The sequence below is a fragment of the Malus sylvestris genome, chromosome 7 (assembly GCF_916048215.2).
Source record: "Malus sylvestris chromosome 7, drMalSylv7.2, whole genome shotgun sequence".
NCBI lineage: Eukaryota > Viridiplantae > Streptophyta > Magnoliopsida > Rosales > Rosaceae > Malus > Malus sylvestris.
Window position 1 is genome coordinate 29,136,103 of NC_062266.1, and position 22,352 is coordinate 29,158,454.

Below are 22,352 nucleotides of genomic sequence, written 5' to 3' on the forward strand. Positions count from 1 at the left end.
GATATGCAGGTCCCGCCGAGCAAACGGTTTCGTCAGGAAGCCGAGCCGACCGTCGAAACTCCTCGACCCGCCAAGCGGGTCAACAAGTTGGCGAAGAAAGGGGAACGGGAGATTCACGTCATCTCTAGTCAAACTACAGGAGTGACGACTCCCAGCGTTTCCCCTCTTCCTCCCATCGCCCAAGTCATGGTCAAGAAACGGCCAATTTCGGCCGAAAAAACAGTCCAAGCATGGCCTGTTTCTGAGGTTGGCACATCAATTGTTGTTCCATCGGTCGAGGCTGCACCTGTCCTGGAAACGGCAGTCCCTGCGACTGAGAGAACTTCTTCTGCAAATCCAAAACCCTCGATCTTCGTTCTGGAAGAGAGTGAGGGGAGCGACGAAGCTCCTCTGGCGAGTCGTCCTCGTTCCCGTCGTCAACCTCCTCCTGTGTCCGAAGTGGCTGCCCTAGTCGGCCTTCCTACGGCCGACCGTGGTAAACGACCGGCCGGAGAGCCAGCGGCGGTGATGGAAACGCCCGCTCCTCCCCAGGACCAAGACCTCAATCCTGTGTCTGAAGCGGCTGTCCCGGTCGGCCCTTCTACGGCCGACCGTGGCAAACGACCTGCTGGAGAGCTAGAGGCGACGATGGAAACGTCCGTTCATCCTCAGGACCAGGACCTCAATATTCCTCCACAGGAGGCCACTTCGGCCTTCGTAAGTACCCTCTGCCGCATTTCCTTGATTTTTTTCTGTTATAGAACTCTAAACCAGGAAAATACTAACTGTCAGGTGCCTGTACAATCTTTTCATCGAAAATTCTATGCACCGAAGGGTGTTATCTATGTCTCTTGGCTGCCTCAGTGGCCATCAAACGTAGATAACCTCCATCGGCCGCGTGAGCTGAGAAGCAATCTAAGATACTGGGCTCGGCCATTAAGTTCTTTAGGTTCGAGCAATGATCCTTAAGACATGGCCGAAGTCTCCTCTCGGCAGGTTTAAAACGAAACCTTCTTGCTATCTTTTTATGATTTCTTTGAGCTTAACTTGATTTTTGTGTGCAGGCTTCATGGGAAGTCGAATTCAAAGCCCTCTTGTCCAGCACTACTGGAGGGGCTGGTCCTTCGGCCACCGCGACTGAAGCTGCTGATTCAACTGCTCTAGCTCGGCTGCGAGAGGTCTTGTCTCTCTCGGCGTCACAAGTACTCGAACGCGAAGGTCTTGATTTGCTCGGTGCATGTCTAAACGACCTTGGAGACGATGGTCAACTGAGCGACGAGGCTATTGTTCAGGCGTCGTCTACCCTGGAGCGGGTTCGGGCGACCTTTAGTATCTTCAAGAATGCCCTGAAAGCCGAACAAGACTTGCAAGCTGCCACAGCCGTCCAAGATGCTCTCCGTCCGAAGATTGATGCCTTAAAGGCAAAATGAGAGGCCTTGGCCGACCTCGACCGTCAAATGGCCAAATTGGCGAAACGAAGGTCGACCATTGCTTCCGAGCTTGCTAAGGACTTCGAGTCGGACGGCAAAGCTTGTTTAACCGAGTATGCGGCGAGCATAAAACGGGTCGAGCATTTAAAACTGGACAAGAAGAACCGGCAGGCCGACGTCATAATGGGCGAGGTGCGATGGTTGGAGCTGAAGGCCCTTCTCGGCACTCTTCTTCCTTCTTCACCCTGAATTTATTTTGACTTTTATGTAAACTGGTCGACCAGCTCACTTTGTATACTCTATCGATCTTAATGAACTGATTTTCTATTCCCGCATTTCCCATGTGACAGGATAGTATTTCTTCAAAAACTTCCCATTGATTGGTAATTTGTGAACTAAACTGGTCCGGTCTCTAAGATGATATGCCCCTTTGCCGTATACTTTATGCACAACAAACGGCCATTCCCAATTTGGCAACCATTTACCGAACCTATGGTCTTTTAGTCCTACGGGCAACACCGTTTGCCAAACCAATTCACCCTCGCCGAATGTTTTCTGTCGTACTTTTTGATTATAAGCTCGCTCTGCAATCCGTTTTTGTGCCACCAGCAAGTTATAAGCATCAAGTCGCACTCCTTCCAAATCTTCTAACTCCTGTCTCATGGACTGATCATATTCGGCGTTGAACATACTACTTTGTTCAATTAATCGCAACGAATTTATGCTTAACTCGACTGGTAACATTGCATCGTGTCCGTAGGTTAGTGCATACGGGGTTGTCCCAGTCGCCGATCGGGGTGATGTTCGATATGCCCACAAAGCCTCATTCAACTTTAAATGCCACATACCGGGCCTTTCCTTTATTATTTTCTCGAGAATGCCGATCAACACTTTATTACTTGCCTCGGCCTGCCCATTTGCTTGTGGGTAATATGGTGTAGACTGTTTAAGCCGAATTTTCAAACTTGCCGTATACTCTCTAAACCTTTCGGCTGTAAAGATTATGCCGTTGTCGGTTATGATTGTTTCTGGTACGCCGAATCTAGTCACAATGTGTTCCTCCACAAAGTCACAAACCTCTTTAGATGTTAGCTCGGTATATGATTTCGCTTCGATCCACTTAGTAAAGTAATCGGTTGCTACTATTATCCATGCGTGCTTGGCAGCCCCGGAAGATGGCGTGATTTTTCCGATCACGTCCATGGCCCATCCTCTAAACGGCCATGGTTTAATGACCGAATGCAATGATTCGGCTGATGCGAAAATTTACTTAACATACAAATTAAACCCTCTTGTTGTCAAATTGTAGTAATAATGCAAGTAGGGATCGTTCTAAACCGGGGATTAGGAGGGCTTGCTAAAACCTCTAAACTAACTCAAAAACATAAAAACAAAGTTAAAAACGTTTGAATAGACTTAAAGAACTCAAAACAGGTTCACAAAACTCAGAATAATTTAAAGACACTCAAAACTGCCTAAAAACACAAACTATGCAGTTTCTGACTCTAACACAACTTTGGACGAAATTTGGGTTTTGACTTGACTCAGAACACTCTAAAACACAAACAAAACAGATTTTAAACACTTTGAAACAAGAAAGTAAACGGGGGATTTTAGTTTTGATGAATTTGAAACAAATAAACAAGTTATAAAACTAGGCAGATTGTAAAACGAATTTAAGAAATAAGATGATGGATGGATTAGTTAGAGGTCCGTTCTTCACACATGACACACTTGTATATGAATTGATTTCCAATTGCTTTTCAATAAACTATGATGCTCAACACCCCAGATTAATTAGGTACGCTTAAATTAATCCTCAGATTTTCCTAATTTCATTGAATTGGATGATTGCATACAACAACCCAAAGCATTCCCCACAAGTTCCCTACATGAATTGCATAATAGAGATACAAGCAAGAATCATTAAGTTCTATGAAAATCATAAGCATTGACGAAACACTTGTAACTATGAATTGCATGAAACTTATGCCAAGAATTCAATTAACGCGATTGTGATAAACAACCTTCACTACTCATGAATATAAACTTGTAACGATTAGGTGAAACTCATTTACAAGTTATGAAAACTAAGTATGCATCCTTAATAAACATAAAAGAATCAGTTATGAATAAAATAGATAATTGAATTGCAATCACAACTTATCAAATCACAATTGGAAGAAATCAATTTAAATCTCAAGCATGTTCATGGCTTCAAACTTCCCCCTAACTAAATAGGGGTTTAGCCACTCATAATTGCAACAAAATTAGAAAATAACAAAGTAGACATTGAAAGCAAGAACGAAGTACACCTAAAACGCTCCAAAGTTCCAAGCTTGAAACGCCAAAGACCTTTGTTTTCACCACCTTGTTGTAGCACAAGTGTGCATCCTTCACTAATTCATGCATGAAAACTAAGTATGCATCCTTAATAAACATAAAAGAATCAGTTATGAATAAAATAGATAATTGAATTGCAATCACAACTTATCAAATCACAATTGGAAGAAATCAATTTAAATCTCAAGCATGTTCATGGCTTCAAACTTCCCCCTAACTAAATAGGGGTTTAGCCACTCATAATTGCAACAAAATTAGAAAATAACAAAGTAGACATTGAAAGCAAGAACGAAGTACACCTAAAACGCTCCAAAGTTCCAAGCTTGAAACGCCAAGGACCTTTGTTTTCACCACCTTGTTGTAGCACAAGTGTCTAGGATGTGTATGGATATATGGATAGAATGGATTTGCACGACATGGAAAATGGAAATGTATGGAGATGTGTTTGAATGTATGGATGAAATGGAATGGAGCTCAAGGCAAGGGACTTGTGTTTGTGAATAAAGCTCTTTTGATGGATCAAGCCTCTTTTTTTTTTTTGGAAGGGGAATGGTGGATGTATTTATAGGCTAAGGAGATGACCACTTCAATTCCTTGCATGTGCAGATTGCATGGGTGTGTGCTGTCCATGTTTCTCTTTTCCTTTTGCACACACATGCTTCATCATTTCAGCCAAATCTGCTTAGCCCTTTTCTGAACCTTTTAGTGTTACAATGCCCTTAACTTTTTCTAGAAAAATGATATTAACACTTCGTAAATTGCTCCAGAAAATAGACATCTGTAGATTTCCAGGAATATAAGGTTCATTCTCTCATTCATTCTGAGCTGTTCGTAACATGCTTCCAAAGTCAGCTAATCTGCACAGGTAGTTTTGACGAATTTGTTGGTTGTCCATGTTTCTCCTTTCCTTTGCATGTGGGTGTGTCTTCTCTTTCTAGCTGTGAATTTCCACTTGCTCCAAAGCCAAATGAGTGCAATTATAACCCCATTTGCTGCTGAGTGTTGATGACGAAGCAAAACACAAAACAAGTGCCTTTACTTTCTCATTTTATAAGTCAAATCTGCTTAGCCCTTTTCTGAACCTTTCAGTGTTATAATGCCCATAACTTCTTCTAGAAAAATGATATTAATAATCCGTAAATTGTTCCAGAAAATAGACATCCGTAGCTTTCCAGAAATATAAGGCTCATTCTCTCATTCATTCTGAGCTGTTCGTAACATGCTTCCAAAGTTAGCTAATCTGCACAGGCATTTTTGACGAATTTGTTGGCTGTCCATGTTTCTCCTTTCCTTTTTGCACACACATGCTTCATCATTTCAGCCACAATCAACACATGTTCTCCATCACATGGAAGCTATGATGTTTTCTAGTTGTAGGTCACACACTTGCACACATTCTAATCTTCCCAAAACGTCCATCCTCATGTCTCCAAGTGCATGCAATCAATTTCAGCCCAAAATTGCTCCAAAATGCACCAAAATGCACTTTTCTTGCCAACTTTGTTATTAAGACCTACAAACATACGAAAATGACTTTAAACGCTAAAATAACTAAGGAAACACAACGTAAACGCACGAGAACAAGCCAATTAAGTCGCATAAATATGCTCCTATCATCGGCCAGGACCCTTTATATAGGCCCGTGAATCTGGCACTGTATGCATCATCGTGCAAACTCGATACAATCCTTTAGTATTCTTGGCCAAAAATAGCCGTGTCGTCGAAGTAGCCATAGCATTTTTCATTCGGATTGATGAGCTCCGCAAACCCCTTCATGGACTTCTGTGAATGCCGGAGCACCCTCTTAGGGGCCGAGGCATAGCAATAGTAAACCATCCTCGCCTTTTCGGTATAACTCATTTTGATACATGACATAGTTCGTGGCGTGAACTCTTGTCTTACGACCGTGTTTACCATTGGGATTGTCGAGATACTGCATAATGGGCTGTCTCCAATCATCTGGCTTTGCCTCGACGGCGACAACATCTATAAGGTCGTCTCGATCTAACAATGAAGGTAAGGACATGATTCTTGTGCGTATCACGTTGTCGCGCTGAAGAATTTGTTGGTTAACCAGGGCCGGGTATAGTTGTCGTAACACAGGTATTTCTCGGCCTAGTTTGCCCCCAGGAGTTGTGCGCCGGAGGCGATTTGAGCCAATTCGTCTGCATCGGTATTATGAGCCAATTCGTTTGTTTAAAAGTAATATCGTCGAAGGATTAGGCTAAATAGCTGGCGACCATGTGGTAGGGTGTCAGGGTACAACTCATGCATCTAAAAGAACCATTAAGTTGGTTGATCATAAGTTCAGAGTCGCCAAGGACGAGGGCACGGGTCGCCCGTAAGTCATGAAGGATTCCAAGGCCGATGATAAGGGCTTCGTATTCAGCCTGGTTATTGGTGCATTCAAAATCCAGTTTGAGCAAAAAATACCAACAATCGTGGCTTGGGGATTGGATGACAATTCCAACGCCAGCTGAAGATGAAGTACTTGAGCCGTCAAAGTACATCGTCTAGTGGCTATCGCGTGTTTGAACCATGCCAATGTCGACGTCGTTGCCCCTAAAACCATATGAGGAAGGGTGTTGAGCAAGGAAATCAGCTAGTGCCTGGCCTTTAACAGCTTTCTGGGCCACGTACTGTAAGCTAAATTCGGACAACGTCATTGTCCACTTCCCAATTCAGCCTTTTACGATTGGTCGAGTGAGCATGTAGCGGATGACGTCGGTCTGAGCAATGACTTGGGTGACCAATGGGAGCATGTAATGCCTAAGCTTGGAGGCTGCGAAAAATAAGGCTAGGCACAGTTTCTCGATGGCGGGATAATTGATCTCTGGTTGGTTGAGATTTCGACTCAGATAGAAAATAGCCTGCTCTCGTCCGGCGTCGTTGTCTTGCGCGAGGAGGCAGCCGATGGACTCTTCGGCCGCCGAGATATAAAGCTTAAGAGGTTTACCGCGCCGAGGGGGAACGAGGATAGGTGGTTTCGTGAAAGAGACTTTGATTTGTGTAAACGCCGCCTGATGCTCATCGTTCCACATGAATTTATCTGAGTCCTTGAGTTTCAAAAGCGTAGAAAACGCTTTCATTTTACCCATCGAGTTAGCGATAAATCGGCGTAGAAAATTTATATTACCGAGTAAGGACTGGAGTTGTTTCTTCGTCGTTGGGGGTAGGGCATTGATGATTGCGCGTGCCTTATTGTCATCCACTTCAATCCCACGGTGATGCACGAGGAAGCCTAGAAAATTACCGGCTGACACGCCGAAGGCACATTTGGCAGGATTCATTTTGAGGTTGTGCTGACGCATGCAGAGAAAAACCTGTCGGAGATCGTCCAAATGTGTATGCCTGCATTTAGATTTGATTACAACATCGTCGATGTAAACTTCGACGATAGTTCCAATTAAATCATGAAAGATGGTGTTCATTGCTCGTTGATATGTGGCACCGGCGTTCTTGAAGCCGAATGGCATGACAACCCATTCATATGTGCCGAGTGCCCCCGGGCAGCGAAATGCAGTCTTGTGGACATCGGCTTCGGCAATGAAAATTTGGTTGTACCCGGCATGTCCATCCATAAAATAGAAGATCGCATGATTCGCTGCAGCATCAATTAACAAATACGAAATTGGCATTGGGTACTCATCTTTGGGATCGTCGTAAGGCCTTCATTATAGATACAGGCATGATGTTGACTGTTGCTCCGCAATCGATGAAAATCTTGGAGATTGGGTAACCTTCAATATGGGCCGTGACATACAACGGTTTTAAATGTTGAAGGTTGGCCGAGGAGGGACTGGGAAACAAGATGTCCAAGGCTGTTTTAAGCTTGTCATTACCGTTAGTGGGCTCGTCCTCAGGAGTGACGAAATCAACCTGTGTCGCTTCTTCGGCGACCACATCGTCGTCCAAGAAACTTGGCTGGTGTGTGGTCTGCTGAAATTCGACAGGCAGAACATGGACCATGCTGATTTCCATATTTTCAAGGACTGAAGGGCCCATTAGATCCTGGTCGTCTTCCTCCTGAGTGAAGAGGACTATATCCAGTTCGCCGTGTGTCTCAACATGGTCAGACGCTTGAGTCACACAATTCGACGCCGTATTTTGGTGACTGTTGTCTTTGGACTTACATACATCTAGCGTCGGGGTCTGCTCCTGTCGTGTCTGGCGATCTCGTTCCTTATAGGCGATCCGGGCGTTCCTGGTGTCCAAGTAAGCATCCAATCGTTCCACCCGTTTTATCTCATCGGCCGTCAAACCGAACAAGGAAACCGCCGAAAAGACTTCGAAATGGTATCGAAGGTGTTGAAGGTCCTCGAGAGAGAAAGGGAGCTCGGCTGTGTCAATGTCTGTGTAGGGATCGACCTCGAAGCTGAGAACTTTAGCCTCTCGAATGTGCTGGAATCTGGCTTTCATCGCCGGATCGATGGTTTTCTGGATGATCTGGTCGGCATCGGGACAAGTTGGTTAAGAGCTTCTTGGCACGCCTTGGGCAACCCATATAAATCATTGGCGGAATACCTCTTGTGAAACTCTTTCATATATTCCAATGATTCGTCGAGGAATGGGGGATGTAGGTTTCGCCGTACTTTGACGATGGGCTCTCTTGGCGGCAATGGAGGCAGTTGGCTTTTGGCCTCTTTCTTAAATTGCTCGAAACGAGCTGTCATTTCGCCAGGCCGAAGAAGAAGTCTGATCCACTTCTCGGCTGTTTCAATGGTAGTTTCGAAGTCTCGATTGGTTTCCTTTTGCCCTTGTAATTCCGCCATGATTGTTGGGGTTGGCCGATCATCTCCACTCCCTGCCATTCCTTTCGGCTGCCATTTAGTGGTCGAAACAGGCTGGGCCACCTGTCGTCGAGCAAAACAATCTATTCGCTGATGTTGACGTTTCTGAGATTTGGACAGCACGGTATACATGCCAGTGGGGGAATTATAGCTATACCAACGTTGATCACGTGGTTCAGGAGGCTTAAAACTTCTTGGCTTCGCTGAAGAACATGAGCTGCTGGAGTTACGTGAATAATACTCCTCGTTATAAAATGGTGCGTCAAAATCAAGACGTCGTCTGACCGAGGTAGAATCATCTGTCTGTTGCTTAGGGCTGAGTCTCTCGAATACTTTGATGCGCTGGCCTTCACTTGGTTTCTTTGACGGTGCTGTCGAGATCGTCGATTGTGGTCGAGGTATCGACGTTCGATGCAACTTCTCCTTAGGCTCGGTTAACATGACGCGTGCTTTACAATTACTGCACAAGACTACCGGCCCGTCGTTTTCCTCATCGCTGGAAGTTGACATGGATTGAACTATTGCTGGTCCTGAGAATTCAGTAGGTGGTGCATTGGAAAATAGATCGATCTTGAGTCGGGGTTGAGCGTTTTTCTTGATGATGTGTTGCACTGGTGCAAGCTCAATCTTCTCTTTCCCTTTACTTTTAGGCAAACGAGCGTCTACCATGCCAACTATTACCGCAGGGAATGGGTCTGTATCGACCGTCATGCGTTTTTCAGGAAATTTTAACTTGCCATTGTCGATCCAGCTCTGGACATCATCACGAAATACGACGCAATTGTTTGTGGCGTGCTTGGTCGAGTTATGATATTTACAATATGTCTTTCCTTTAAGCTTCTCGGCCGTGGGAATGTTATGCCCTGGCCGAAGTTTGATAATCTTTGCTGATAGCAACTGATCAAAAATTGCTTCGGCCTTTGTAATATCGAAGGTATAAACCTTTGAAGTTTATCGCTATCCCTTCTGTCGCCGAGCGAATTTTGGCATCCTTAGAATTGACTTGAGTCAATGCCTTGCAAATGTATGGTTTATCTATGACTATCTCGGCCGCATCCACGCTGACGTACTGAGACTCTTCACCTTCGGCCGTGGGATTTTTGTAAATCGTCCCTCGGGACGGGGATTTCCAGATCTTCTCCTCTCGAAGCAAATAGTCGTATTGCTCGACATGCTGGGCTAACTCATACATATCTCGAAAGTTTGCCCCTAAGAATTTCTTTTTGTATTCCACATCAAGGCCGTTTAAAGCAAGCCTAACAAATTCGACTTCGGGTAAAGGCACCCGACACCAATTCCTGGCTGATTTGAATCTGGCAAGATAATCCATTGGCGACTCATCAGATGCCTGAGCCATCCTTGCTAATGAAGAGACTGACATCTTCATCCCTGGTCGATAAAACTGCTCGTGGAATTTCTCGACCAACTCCTCCCAGTTTTGGACGGAATTAGGAAGGAGGTTGATATACCAGGCAAATGTCGAGCCGGTCAATGAAAAGTTGAACAGCCGTAACTTATGAAAGTCACTATTAACATCTTCGCATTACGCGGTGAAACGAGCCACATGCTCCAACGAAGATAGGGACGATTCACCGGTAAAAAGGCTAAAATCTGGGATTTTGAAACCTTTAGGGTATCCGAACGTTTCCACATAAGCCGGATATGGATGGATAAATTTAAGGAACTTCGGCCCTTTTTTCATGGCCGAGTCGATCATTCGCTGAACTTCAATCATATCAACGGGTGTTGCTTCTATCTCTGGTCGAATCCGTCTGACCTACTATTCAATCCTCCTCATTTTTCCAAGTCAATTTGTTTGAGCTGAGCAGGGATTGACTCGGCCTGTACAATTGGTAACGGATTATTTCTTGGTGGTAAGTGCTGGAGAAGATCGAAAGACCTGCCCTCACTGACCTTACTAACCAGTATTTCCAGCAATTTGGTTTGCTATTCATTGGTACTGCGTATCACGTCATGCAGTTTATCGATTCCTCGACTAAACGTCTGCTCGACCGTCCGAGACTGCTCGTCAAGTCGTTTTCGAATAAATGATCTTGTTGGTGGGTCGGATCCTTCACCACCATCCTCGTCGCAATCCTCCATTATCCCTTCATTGAGAACGCAGGTGTTTCTGTTAGGGACTTCTGGACTGCGGAGCTGACCGTCGAGATTAACTTCCCTTTCTCGACGAGTCGTGCTTGTGGACTCAAGTGTCACTGCGCTAAGGGGATTTTGCGCCTGTGGCACAATTTGTCCTATGTTCTGAATTGGCAAATCAGCTGTTGATTTTCCCATAGCTGTTTTCTTTTTTACCGATCGTGTTTCAATTGGCATGAACTTCGTAGTTTAGCACTGGGTCCCACTGGGCGTGCCAAAAATGTTGACCCTAAAAACGACCAAGCCTGCGCGCATGCCGAATAATCTATAAGCTAACTACGTCATTCGGTGAATGCGGGGCGTGCCAACTCCTCGGCCGAACTCGACCGAGGAGTAAAATTGGTTGATGTTGCGTTGGGTGCGCGGCTGACTTCTGCGTTTTACGATTGCGATCGAGAAAGGAACACGTCTCGGCCTCTTGGGTTCTCGAACCTGAAGACAAGGTTACTATTCTTACGAAGTTCACGAATCGCCGTCGTCGGATTTGGTCACAGTGATGTTATTCGTCAGAGTAAACTCTCGCCGAATCAACACCAAAGTGTAAGGGCACAAATACTCAAAGCGAATATAAGTCTTAACAGTGAACGTGGTTCGGCCGTCTGAATGCCGAACTCTAAATCCCACTTGGGAGTATCCAATCATAAAATAACTCGACGTGCAATGCGCCGAGCTCAGTAAACTGTAACACCTCACTTCGTCGAGAACGCTAATGAGATGACCTCAATCAATAAGGATTCAGAAATCTTTCTCGACCGAGACTTGGATAGGTAACCAACCATCCTCGCCGCAGTGTTGTTGATGCCAACGGAAGATACTGCGAGACCGGTTGATTCTACGATGACAGAGCTATCTATGCCGACTTAAGATATCACCGGTTGCTTTCACAGTGCTGTTGATGCCAATGGAAGATGTGTCAGCGAAGAGAGAAAATAAAAATCTCAAATTGTTGAGAGAGTTTACGCAGGGCAGTTGTGTGTTGAATTCGAGGGGGCTTGAATGATGCATAACCTCCTCTATTTATAGCACTGAATCCCTTTAAAGCTGAGTTAAAACCCTACTCGGACTAGGTCTCATTCTCCTGATCAAACACCAACTCGACCAGTCCTATTTTCACTATAATTGAGAACCTAGTCCTTAATTGAGCCGGATTCACTTTCGGGTTATTAATCCTGCCGAGACTCCTTATTGCACCAGGACTCGACTTGTCTTGCATCATGACCTAGCCAACCTAGGTTTGGAGGCCCACGCACTGAACGATCCATGGCACCCTTGTCGCCAATCCTTCCGGGCCGAGAATGATTCTATACTCGGCCCAAACTGACATTTTGGGCCCGAACAATATCCAAAACATGCAAACTGGTTTTGTCTTCAAAGTTAATGGGCATCGCTTGAAGTTATACAAGGAGTCTCCATATGATCTTGCTAAGGATTCCATCACTTTGAAGGCACCTGTTATTTGAATCAAACTGCCAACATAATGTCTAGCTCTAGACAGTAACTAAAGCGCTTCTTGGGAGGCAACCCAAGTTTTCTATCTTTCATCTTTAGTTTGAATAATTTTAAATGTTCTTGTTCTGTTTTTCTCTTGTTTTCTGGTTTGTGTGTCTAAGTCCTACTTTTGCTCCCTTATGCAGGTAATGATTTTGCAGTCTCTACCACAACTTCTTGCAAAGTTTCTTAATCCCACGGGTTACTCACACATTTGTTATGCATTATGGGACGTGTTGAAACAAGTTTGGGGATGATTTGGAATTCTACCATGGAACAAAAATGCATTTTTACTGCTGCTCTCCTCGCCTACACAAATTGGTGTGTTCTTTCCTTTTCTTTATGTGTATTGATTTCATTTTGTATTTCTTTCCTTCCATTTTTATGTCTTATTGTTAAAAATTCCTTTCATTATCATTGGGGACAATGCTATAATTAAGTTTGGGGGTTGAAATATATTTCGTTAGTTTACTTCTTGTTAAAAAATAAAAAAAAATAAAAAAATAAAAAAAAGTTTTTGCATTTTTGTTGTTGTTTGTAGCTACTTCTCAATTCAATGATAAGATTTGATCTTAATTTCCTTCTTACTTTCAAGAAGTCTAAGTTCTTTTCGTTGTCTTTGTGTTAACTGTGATTTCCAGCAATCAACTTGAAAAATAAATGTGCCTAGTCTTGTCAATGTGAAACTTGAGCATGATTTAGCGTTTCATATATGAATCATGTGAGATTATGTAAACCTTGTGAGTTTTTGAGCCTATACATGATTGAACCATTATGCATCAATCTCATTCCTTCTTGTGCGTATGATCTCACTGTACATGTATCTCTATAACTTGCTTTACTTCTCGATTCATTAATCAATTCATGTAATAACTTGGAAGTGATAGAGGCCATCTTTGGATCGTTTGAGCCTTTCGTGCCTACCTTATATGCTATGTGTGTCCATAGTAGCCCGTTGAGCCTTTAACTAAGCCATTTCTTTGTTAGCCACATCTCTTTACCATGCTCCGATATTGGAGTTGAGCCCATACACAGAAATCGATTCCTTATTGTTTTGAGAAAGTATTACATGGGTTGTGCTCTTGGGGGTTTCATTTATGTAGAAAGATGGATGGAGCATATGTATACAATGAAATGTGAATTTGATGGGTGATGTAGCTTTTGCAGATTTATGCATAGCTTTGCAGATTTGTTTCTTTAAAAAAGAAAAAAAAGAAAAAAAAAGAAAAAAAAGAAAAGAAAATTGGAGAGTGTTGATTTGTTGAAAATGTGTTTGTAGAGTATAAATTTCCTTTTGAAGTTGAATTTGGGGAGTAACTGGTGCTCGAGGTTTTATTATTTTGCTTTCAATTTGAGGTGGTGTGATATTGAGGTGTTGGAAAACTACTAAAGTGTACTTTCTCAAAATTTTTGATTTCCATATCCTTTTTTTCATTAGCCTATCACCTTTAGCCCCATTACAACCGTAATAAAGTCCTATTGATCCAAGGTATTACTTAAATATCGATAGCGAGTTAGGTGGACAAGCAAGCATATGGCGGCATGTACAATGAGATCACTTGAGTGAAACACGTTAACCAAAACTTATGAGCGAATGAGCGTATGTCTTGTGAGAAGCTCATATGTTTGCATATGATGATTTAAAGGAGCTTGGAATTGCATTGACTAGACTAGCTCACACATGACATTTCAAGTTTTGTTTGAAGGAAATTTGGTTAACTATTGGATGATGTATTGAGCACTTGTTACTTACTTCTTGGCAGTGTATTTCATGGTTGGAACTTATATATGAAATCGAATTGAGAAGTTGGCTACTAAGTTGTTGAATATAGTCTTAGTTGAGTGGTTTTGTTTTGTGTTTTGTTTTGCTAGAGGACTAGCAAAAATGTAAGTTTGGGGGTATTTGATCACTCATATATTTCATGCATTTATACCATCTATTTCTAAAGTCTTTGTGATGTTTTTGTGTTAAAATGGTTGCATTTTACCTTACCTTGTGTTAGTATGTAGTTAAATCTGCTTTAGGATCAATTTCAAACAAAAAGAAGAAAAGGAAATAATAAAAACAAACAAAAAAATTGGAGTCAATTATTCAATGGCCTTGCACGATGATAGCAATGTTTGAGCATTTACACTTTGGTTATGTTCAACAGTTATGTGGAGCCTTAAACATTGACAAAAGAAGTGTGGACCGGGACCTTGATGTGTACTGCAATCTGCTTTCCAAGCTGGTTCATGCCAAAGAACTACTAAGGGAATATGTGGCCAGAGCACACACGGAAGTGGAACAAAAAGTGGGAAAGAAAGAGAAGAAAAAAAAAATTAAAATAAAATAAAAGCAAGAGGGAACACACGGAAGTGGAACAAAAAGAGGAAAGAAAAAGTGGTGGAAAAGAAAGGGAATGTGGATTATTGGGCTTTGGTAGGCAACTTTACAGTTGCTTGGAAAAATGAATAGGGTAATTAAAAGGCCCCTGTTCCCACACCTTGGAGACAAATCTAGCAAAATTTCCTGGAAATGGATTTGAAATCTAAATAAAATCCCGAAAATAAAGTTTCTTGAGAACTCCATTTTGGCTAGGCTACAAAATAAAACTATGGATATTTATGTAACAGTAAGTTGACGCAATGAAAGGAGCCAATTTTAGCGTCCGAATTAGGTCCCACAGCTGGTTTCTGCATGCATGCCGTGGTTGACGGTTTGGGGAACACAACAAACAACTTTGGCACTTGCAATAATTCGTCAAAAATGCTATATATATACTCTTACTACATTTTTCATATTATATTTGTATCACCTCTTTAATAGGATAAGACCACGTGTATTGGTGAGTCGTACATTTATTAACAAGGTGGTACAAATGTAGTATGAAAACTTTAGTAAGTATATCATTGCTCTTCTTAATTAGCTCTTTAAAAAGTCATGTCGAGCTTGCAGATGTAGTGAAAAAAAAAAACTGAAAAGAAAAAAAAAACAAATAGCGTTATCATAGATAGTAGAATGTGACTTAAACGTTATTTATTAAATGTTCGTATTGGGAAGAACAAATATGATATGAAAAACATGATAAATGTAGCATCACCCGGAAAAAAAAAAGTAAAACATAAAGACTCGCTAGCTAGTTTTTTTCTAGTGGAGAGGAAGGTTCATGCAAATGGTACATTGACAAGTTTCTCCTGCAGTTGCCCTCATGTGAGTACTCTCATAGTTAATACTGTTGCAAATTGCAAGGCATTTTGCGACATTGCAAATACGCGGTTAAATCGATGTCATCTCGATACGTCGGCATGTTGTTGACTAGATTGCCCCGTCTATGACTCCATGTTGTCTCATGACATTGACAAGAAATAAATAAATCCTTAATAATCATGATGTTATTGTTGATAAGGATGCACACATTTTCTAGTTTTACGTACGCTCCTATTTAATTATGTTTATTGTTTTCATATAATTTATTCAATTTGTTGATCATAATAAAGAAAAATGTGTGGGAAGCTGATACTTGGGCTACCCGGCCTGATACTTGGGCTACCAAAACCATCAAATGAGCAAATTGAGTAAAATTTATTAACAATACAAGAGGTGCGCTTAACGTTCATTTTTGCGGACTGTCTACGAAAAGGCTTATATATATATATATATATATATGAGATATGATCAAGGGATAAACATTTTGAAAAGTACTTTTACACTTTTTATAAGCTCTTGGATTTATTTACATCTAACGCTTCTAATTAAAAGTTAAGATGACTACTAAATGATGTGGCAATAACATGGAAATAAAATAAATTTCAAATAAATATTTTGATAAAGGAATATTGTGAAGTTAAAATAGATCCAGCTTCCTTCCTGATCCCTTTGATGTTTAAGTCTGCAACTCTCCAACAACAACAAAAAGGTCTGCAATATGACATTGACGAAATTCATCATTGTCTTTGATGCAGTGAATGCTTCTTCATGGCTATATAATACTTTTTTTTTTACCATGAAAATAAAAAAAGGAAATCAAAACAAGAATGATGTCATTCCAAAAAAATCTTCTATCTGCATGAAAATATGACTTGTGTTCCTCATTCAATTACAATTTTCCTCATGAAATTTTAATATCCAACCATCTTTCTTCATGTTTGCAGAGTTTACCACTTTAGTTTTCCACCCAATTTTTAACTTTTTGCAACCATTAAATAGCAAACAATAAACTACTCAACATTCTACAGTTAATCAAATCGTTGGAATTTAGGGAAATCTCCATCCCCCAATCTCCAAAGATGTAGTAGACTTTGGATGCGAGTTCACAAGAGTCAAATAGGCTTCTAGGGTTTTTACCTTTCTAGCGAAACTCTCAGTTTTTATTCATTTTAAGTTTTGATCTTTATTTGTTTATTTATTATATTAGTTAATAGGGTAAAAGACTGTTTACTACCCTCATGTTTCGTGGTTTTCAACATTTAGTACATCATGTTTTTTTCGTCTCAGAGTCATACCTAAAGTGTAAATTTTGGAACAGTCTCATACATCCGTTAGTCAAACTGTTAAGTTTTTCGTTAACTGTGACGTGGCGCACTGAGTGGGCGCCACGTGTCATCCACGTTTTTTTTTTCTTTTTTCTTTCTTTTCTTTTCTTCTTCTTCCTTCTTCTTCTTCCTTCTTCTTCTTCTTCCTCCGACTGCAACTTTTTGTTTTTTTGTTTTTTTTTTTTTTTTTTTTGCTTCTTCCTTTTCCTTCTTCATTCCTTCCTCCTTCCTTTCCCTTTCTTCCCCTTCTTCCTTCTTCTTCCTTCTTCTTCCTCCGAAATCTGGGAAATGTTTTTTTTTTTTTTTTCTTTCTTCTTCTTCCTCCTTCTTCCTTCTTCTTCCTTCTCCTTCTTCTTCTTCTTCTTCTTCTTCTTCCTCCGAAATCTGGGGAAGTTTGTTTTTTTTTTTTCTTTCTTTCTTCTTCTTCCTCCTTCTTCTTCTTCTTCTTCCTCAAAAAAAAAAAAAAAAAACACTTTTATCTTTTCTTCCTCTTCTTCTTCTTCTTCTTTCTCTTTCCTCCTTCCTTCTTCTTCTTCTTCTTCCTCCGAATCTGCCCAGATTCAATTTTTTTTTTCTTCCTCCTTCTTCTCCTTCTTCCTTCCCCTTCTTCTCCTTCTTCCTTCCCCTTCTTCGTTCTTCTTCTTCTTCCTCCGAATTTGGGGGAAGATGAAAGTGTTTTTTTTTTTTTTTTTTTTTTTTGAGGAAGAAGATGAAGAAGAAGAAGAAAGAAAAAAAAAAAACATTCCCCAAATTTCGGAGGAAGAAGAAGGAAGAAAGGGAAAGGAAGGAAGAAGCAAAAAAAAAAAAGCAGAAAGTTGCAGTCGGAGGAAGAAGAAGAAGAAAAGAAAAGAAAAAAAAAAAACGTGGATGACACGTGGCGCCCACTCAGTGCGCCACGTCACAGTTAACGAAAAACTTAACAGTTTGACTAACGGATGTATGAGACTGTCCTAAAATTTACACTTTAGGTATGACTCTGAGACGAAAAAAACTTGATGTACTAAATGTTGAAAACCACGAAACATTAGGGTAGTAAACAGTCTTTTACCCTAGTTAATAATCCACTTTATCAACTATATTATTTAATGACTAAAAGTCTCTACATTGTTGTAAAATCGACGGTGTGTGCAGTGGAATAAATGAAACAAGACACAAAATTTACGAGGTTCCTCTACAGTCAGTGTGACTGGAGTACGTTCTCGGGGCAACAGTGGTGCTTTCATTATAATTTGGAATAATAGGAGTACAAATATAACTCTTTCTATTATCTCATTTCCTTTTCCTCTCTTTTCTCTCTTCCTCTCTTTTTCTCTCTTTCTTTCTTCCTTCCTATCTCTCCCGTGAACATCATACTTTCATCTTCTCTTCTTCCTTTTATAAATTAAAGAAAGCACTATTCACTTTACAAATTTTCACAAATGAATAGTAAAAATACTGTGCATAAATAGTAACAAACTATTCATGTGGGTCATCCACATATTATTCACAACACACATCACTCTTAATTAGGACCATTGGATGCTATAAAATCTAAAGGCTCAGAAGAAATGTAAAAATATTTGTCAAAATCTTCAATTGACAAATTCCAAACTTAAAATTGTATAATTTAATTATAAGAACATGAAACAAACTTAAATTGACAAATACCAAACTTAAAATTGCATAATTTATTTATAAGAACATGAACCAAACTAAAATTGACAAATTCCAGATTTCCAAGCAAACATAAAGACGATTTTACAAATTAAGATCATTCACAAAACATACAAAATGAAATTGCACAACGGGAAAATCCACTTCACTTGTTCCAGTCCTCCTCGTCATCATTCAGAAGATCACCATGCAAAATTCAAGCACCGTCATGGGATTTTATTTAATGATAACAGGGTATTATTACTCACTACTTGGGTCGTCATCACGGGTTCTCTCTAGGCATCCTAGTTCCAGTTAGCACATCCTTTATTAGACTCAATTCAGCTACCACATTGCTCATGTCTTTTCTCTCTCTCGGCATCGCAACAGAACAAGCAACTCCTAAACTTGCAATGGAAGTCAAGCACCCCACAACCCTTTTTCCTCGATCATTTGTGGCATGATTCCCCCTATTACTTCTGGGATTAGTACTGCTGCTGCTTTCTTCTACTTGTACAAGTACTGGATCACATATTTCTCCCACACGTTCTGGTAGAGCCATCATAACAAAATTGTGCAGGTCCATACCATCTTTAAACATGTCATTTGTCGGCCTCTTACCAGTTAGCATCTCCAACAACAATATTCCGTAGCTATACACGTCGCCATATGTTGACACCTTGCCTCCCATTCCATACTCTTTAAGTTATATGCACAAAAACGTAGCTTTGTTCTTATGTGTGACTTCAAAAAACTCATGCTATATACAAAACCATAGTGCAAGCACAAATAAAATATATATAAAAGAAAATTTACCTGGGGGAGCATAGCCTGTGGTGCCTTTTATGACATTGGAACTGCTTTCATGCAAAGGAGATGGGCAAGAAGCATCCCAGAGGTACCTTGCTAAACCGAAATCACCAACACAAGCAGTCATATCACTGTCTAACAAAATGTTGCTGGGCTTTATATCACAATGAACTATTGGCATGTGGGAGCGGTTGTGCAAATAATCCAGAGCACACGCTACATCGATGGCAATGTTAACTCTTTGAGTGAGATTCAGATTCTTTGGCAGATTGGCTGGCCTATCTACTCCTTGAGCTGATATGTGCAGCCACTCATATAGGCTTCCATTCACCATGAACTCATACACCAGGGCTTTGAAATCGTTTCCTTGAAAATCAATGCTTGAACAAGCAGTCAGTAGCTTGACGAGATTTCGATGCCTAATGTTTTTCAAGGCTTCATTTTCAGATATGAAACTTTTAGAAGCTCTTGAAGTTTGAAGATTGAGTACTTTCACCGCAACATTTCTTTCTTCATACTGATTGAGAACTCCCTTGTACACGGACCCGAAACTTCCAGAACCAATCAAATTCGAAGCAGAGAACCCATCAGTTGCTTTGAGGAGATCTCCATAGGATAGTTTCAAGAGTGAAACCCCCATTGATGATCCTGAAGTTGACTTGAGCGCTCTAGCCTTTCTTGATCGATAAAGAAGCGCAAGTAACAACACCAAGACCAGGCCGACAATCCCACAGGAAACTGAGATAATTAAGTTCAGCTTAGGAGATAACCAGCGCTTAGATTGCTTGGAGATGCATTTAGGCAATCTTAAGTGAGGTATACCTCCACAAAGCCGTGTGTTTCCCACAACAAATACCGCACTTGCATTCTTAAAAACTCCTTGGATTGGTACTTCACCTTCAAAATTGTTAAATGAAAGGTTCAAATTCTGCAAGAAGGGGAAACTCCCCAAGTAGTTGGGAATTATGCCAGACAAGTTGTTGAGAGAGAGGTCAAAATATTCAATTCCTCTCAAAGAGCTCAAGGATTTAGGAATTGTCCCCTGCAATAAATTTTCTCTCAGAGACAGAGTCGTCAAACTTGTGCAACTCCCTAAGCTTTGTGGAATCTCACCAGATAACTTGTTTTGAGAAACATCCAAGAAAACAAGATGCTGTAAGCTACCCACTTCCATGGGAATGGATTCAGTAAGTTGGTTTCCAGATAGATCCAAGTCAACCAATAAATTGATGACTTGTTTTGGAATTGGACCGCTAAGATTGTTGTAGGAAAGATCCAAATATAACATAAACCTGCAGTCTCCGAGACTTTGTGGTATGCTGCCTTGTAACTTGTTTGAGTGGAGATTCAATCTGCTTAATGAAGTTAGATTTCCTAGAGATGATGGAACATTACCTGACAATTCATTCGAATCTAGAAATAGGTCATAAAGCTTATTCAGTTTACTTATTGAACTCGGTATAGTGCCAACCAATAAATTTGTAGAAAAGCCTAGTCTCTCCAAGTTGATATGATTTCCAACCCCGATGGGAATGTTTCCGCGTATCTGATTCTCTTGAAAACCTATTACCCTGAGCTTTGTTGAGAGATTGCTGATAGATTCAGGCAGCACTCCTCCAAAATTATTGAGGCCGACAGAAAAAGCTTCTAAATTGGTGCAATTAACTAGAGAAGAGATGAAATCCAAGTCACCTTCCTCATTATTTCCAAGATTGTTTTGTTCAAGTTCAAACCAATACAAATTTGACAGGCGTGCCAGACTAGGCACTTTCCCAATAAACTTATTGGATGAGATAGAAAATACTAAAAGGTTTGAGGCATTGGAGATTGAAGCTGGTATTGGTCCAGTGAATTGGTTGGTATGGAAAACAAAGGTTTCGAGGTTTGGAAATATAGTGTGGCCCAAGCCAGGAGGAAGAGTTCCATGAAGGTTGTTTTGACACATATAAATGGCTTCAATTGACGAGTGGTTGTATATGGAGGGAGGGATGGTACCATTCAAATAATTTGTAGCCAGTGAAAAAATCACTAAGCTTTTCAACTGGCCAAGCCTATTTGGAATACCTCCATGGAGATTATTTCCAGCTGCAGATAGCCCTTGAAGAGAAGAAAGATTCCCAAAAGAAGGTGGGATTATCCCATAAAAATTGTTCTTGCCCAAATCAAGTACCCGAAGCTTGAACAATGAGGCAATTTCAGTTGGAAGTTCGCCACTAAGAATGTTGCCAAATAAGCCAAGGTATTGGAGGTTAGAGCAACGTGATATGTTGAATGGGATATGACCACTGAAGGAGTTGTTAGAAAGGCCTAGTCTTTCCAAGCGGAACAAACGACCAATTTCTGGAGGAATGGTGTGGCTGAAGCTATTGTTTTGGAGGTGTAAAATCCTCAGAAAGCTCAAGTTTCCAATGTGGGGAGATAGGTGGCCTGCCAGCCCGCTTGATTGGAGGTCGAGCACTGTAACCCTCCGATGTCTGCGGCCACAAGTAATGCCTGGCCAATGACAGAAGTGGAGGGATTCATTCCAAGAGCTAAAGATGCCGAGGGTCTCAGTCACGATTTCTGCTTTGAAGGCAAGCAAGGAAAGCCTATCCACCTTATTTCCCGCTAAACGGGAGGAGGAGGCAGAGCTAAAAAGAAAGAGAAGAAAGAGTGGTTGCATGAAAATAAACCGAATGCTAATATGAATACTTGAGAACTCCATTTTAGCTAGGCTGCAAAATGAAGCTCTGGATATTTATGTAATTGTTGGTTGACGCAAAGAATGGAGTTAATTTCAGGGTCCGAATTGGGTTGCATCGCTTCGTTCCGAATTGGGAACACGACAAACAGCTTTGATAGTCTGTGAGGGCAAATAAATGCTTTCACTGTTAGATTAAGACTAGGGAATTAATAGACATCACAGCCTTGTAAATCAATAGAAAGAAAATTGGATCAACGCTGTTTTTAGCTTTTGATTTGTCAAAACTATACCGATATCCACATAATTTCTCTAAGAATTTGATTCATATTTTCATAAAGACAAATCTGGATATGCCTGCTCCCACACCTTGGAGACTAATCTAGCAAAATTTCTTGCAAATGGATTCGAAATCTAAATTAAATCCCGAAAATAAAATTTGTCCTTCGAAATGCCATGACTGAAAAATGTATTACTACTAACCATATAGGTTTAAGCCAAAAAAAAAATTTACCGAACATGTTAAAA

General features: G+C 40.9%; 1 protein-coding gene across 2 annotated transcripts in view; it reads right to left on the minus strand.

Annotated features, from left to right (window-relative positions):
• The window catches only part of LOC126629089 (putative receptor-like protein kinase At3g47110), a 169,721-nt gene that overhangs the window by 108,718 nt on the left and 38,651 nt on the right, over positions 1 to 22,352 (minus strand). The window contains exons 1-2 of one of the 2 annotated variants that reach the window (XM_050298977.1): positions 19,151 to 21,953; positions 18,622 to 19,033 (exon numbers count right to left, since the gene is read on the minus strand). The exons of the other annotated variant lie outside the window; for it this stretch is intronic. Coding sequence (XP_050154934.1) covers positions 18,622 to 19,033; positions 19,151 to 21,848 — 3,110 coding nt within the window. The 5' untranslated portion in view covers positions 21,849 to 21,953. Of the gene's footprint in view, positions 1 to 18,621; positions 19,034 to 19,150; positions 21,954 to 22,352 lie in introns of those variants that run through there. 2 annotated transcript variants of the gene reach the window in all.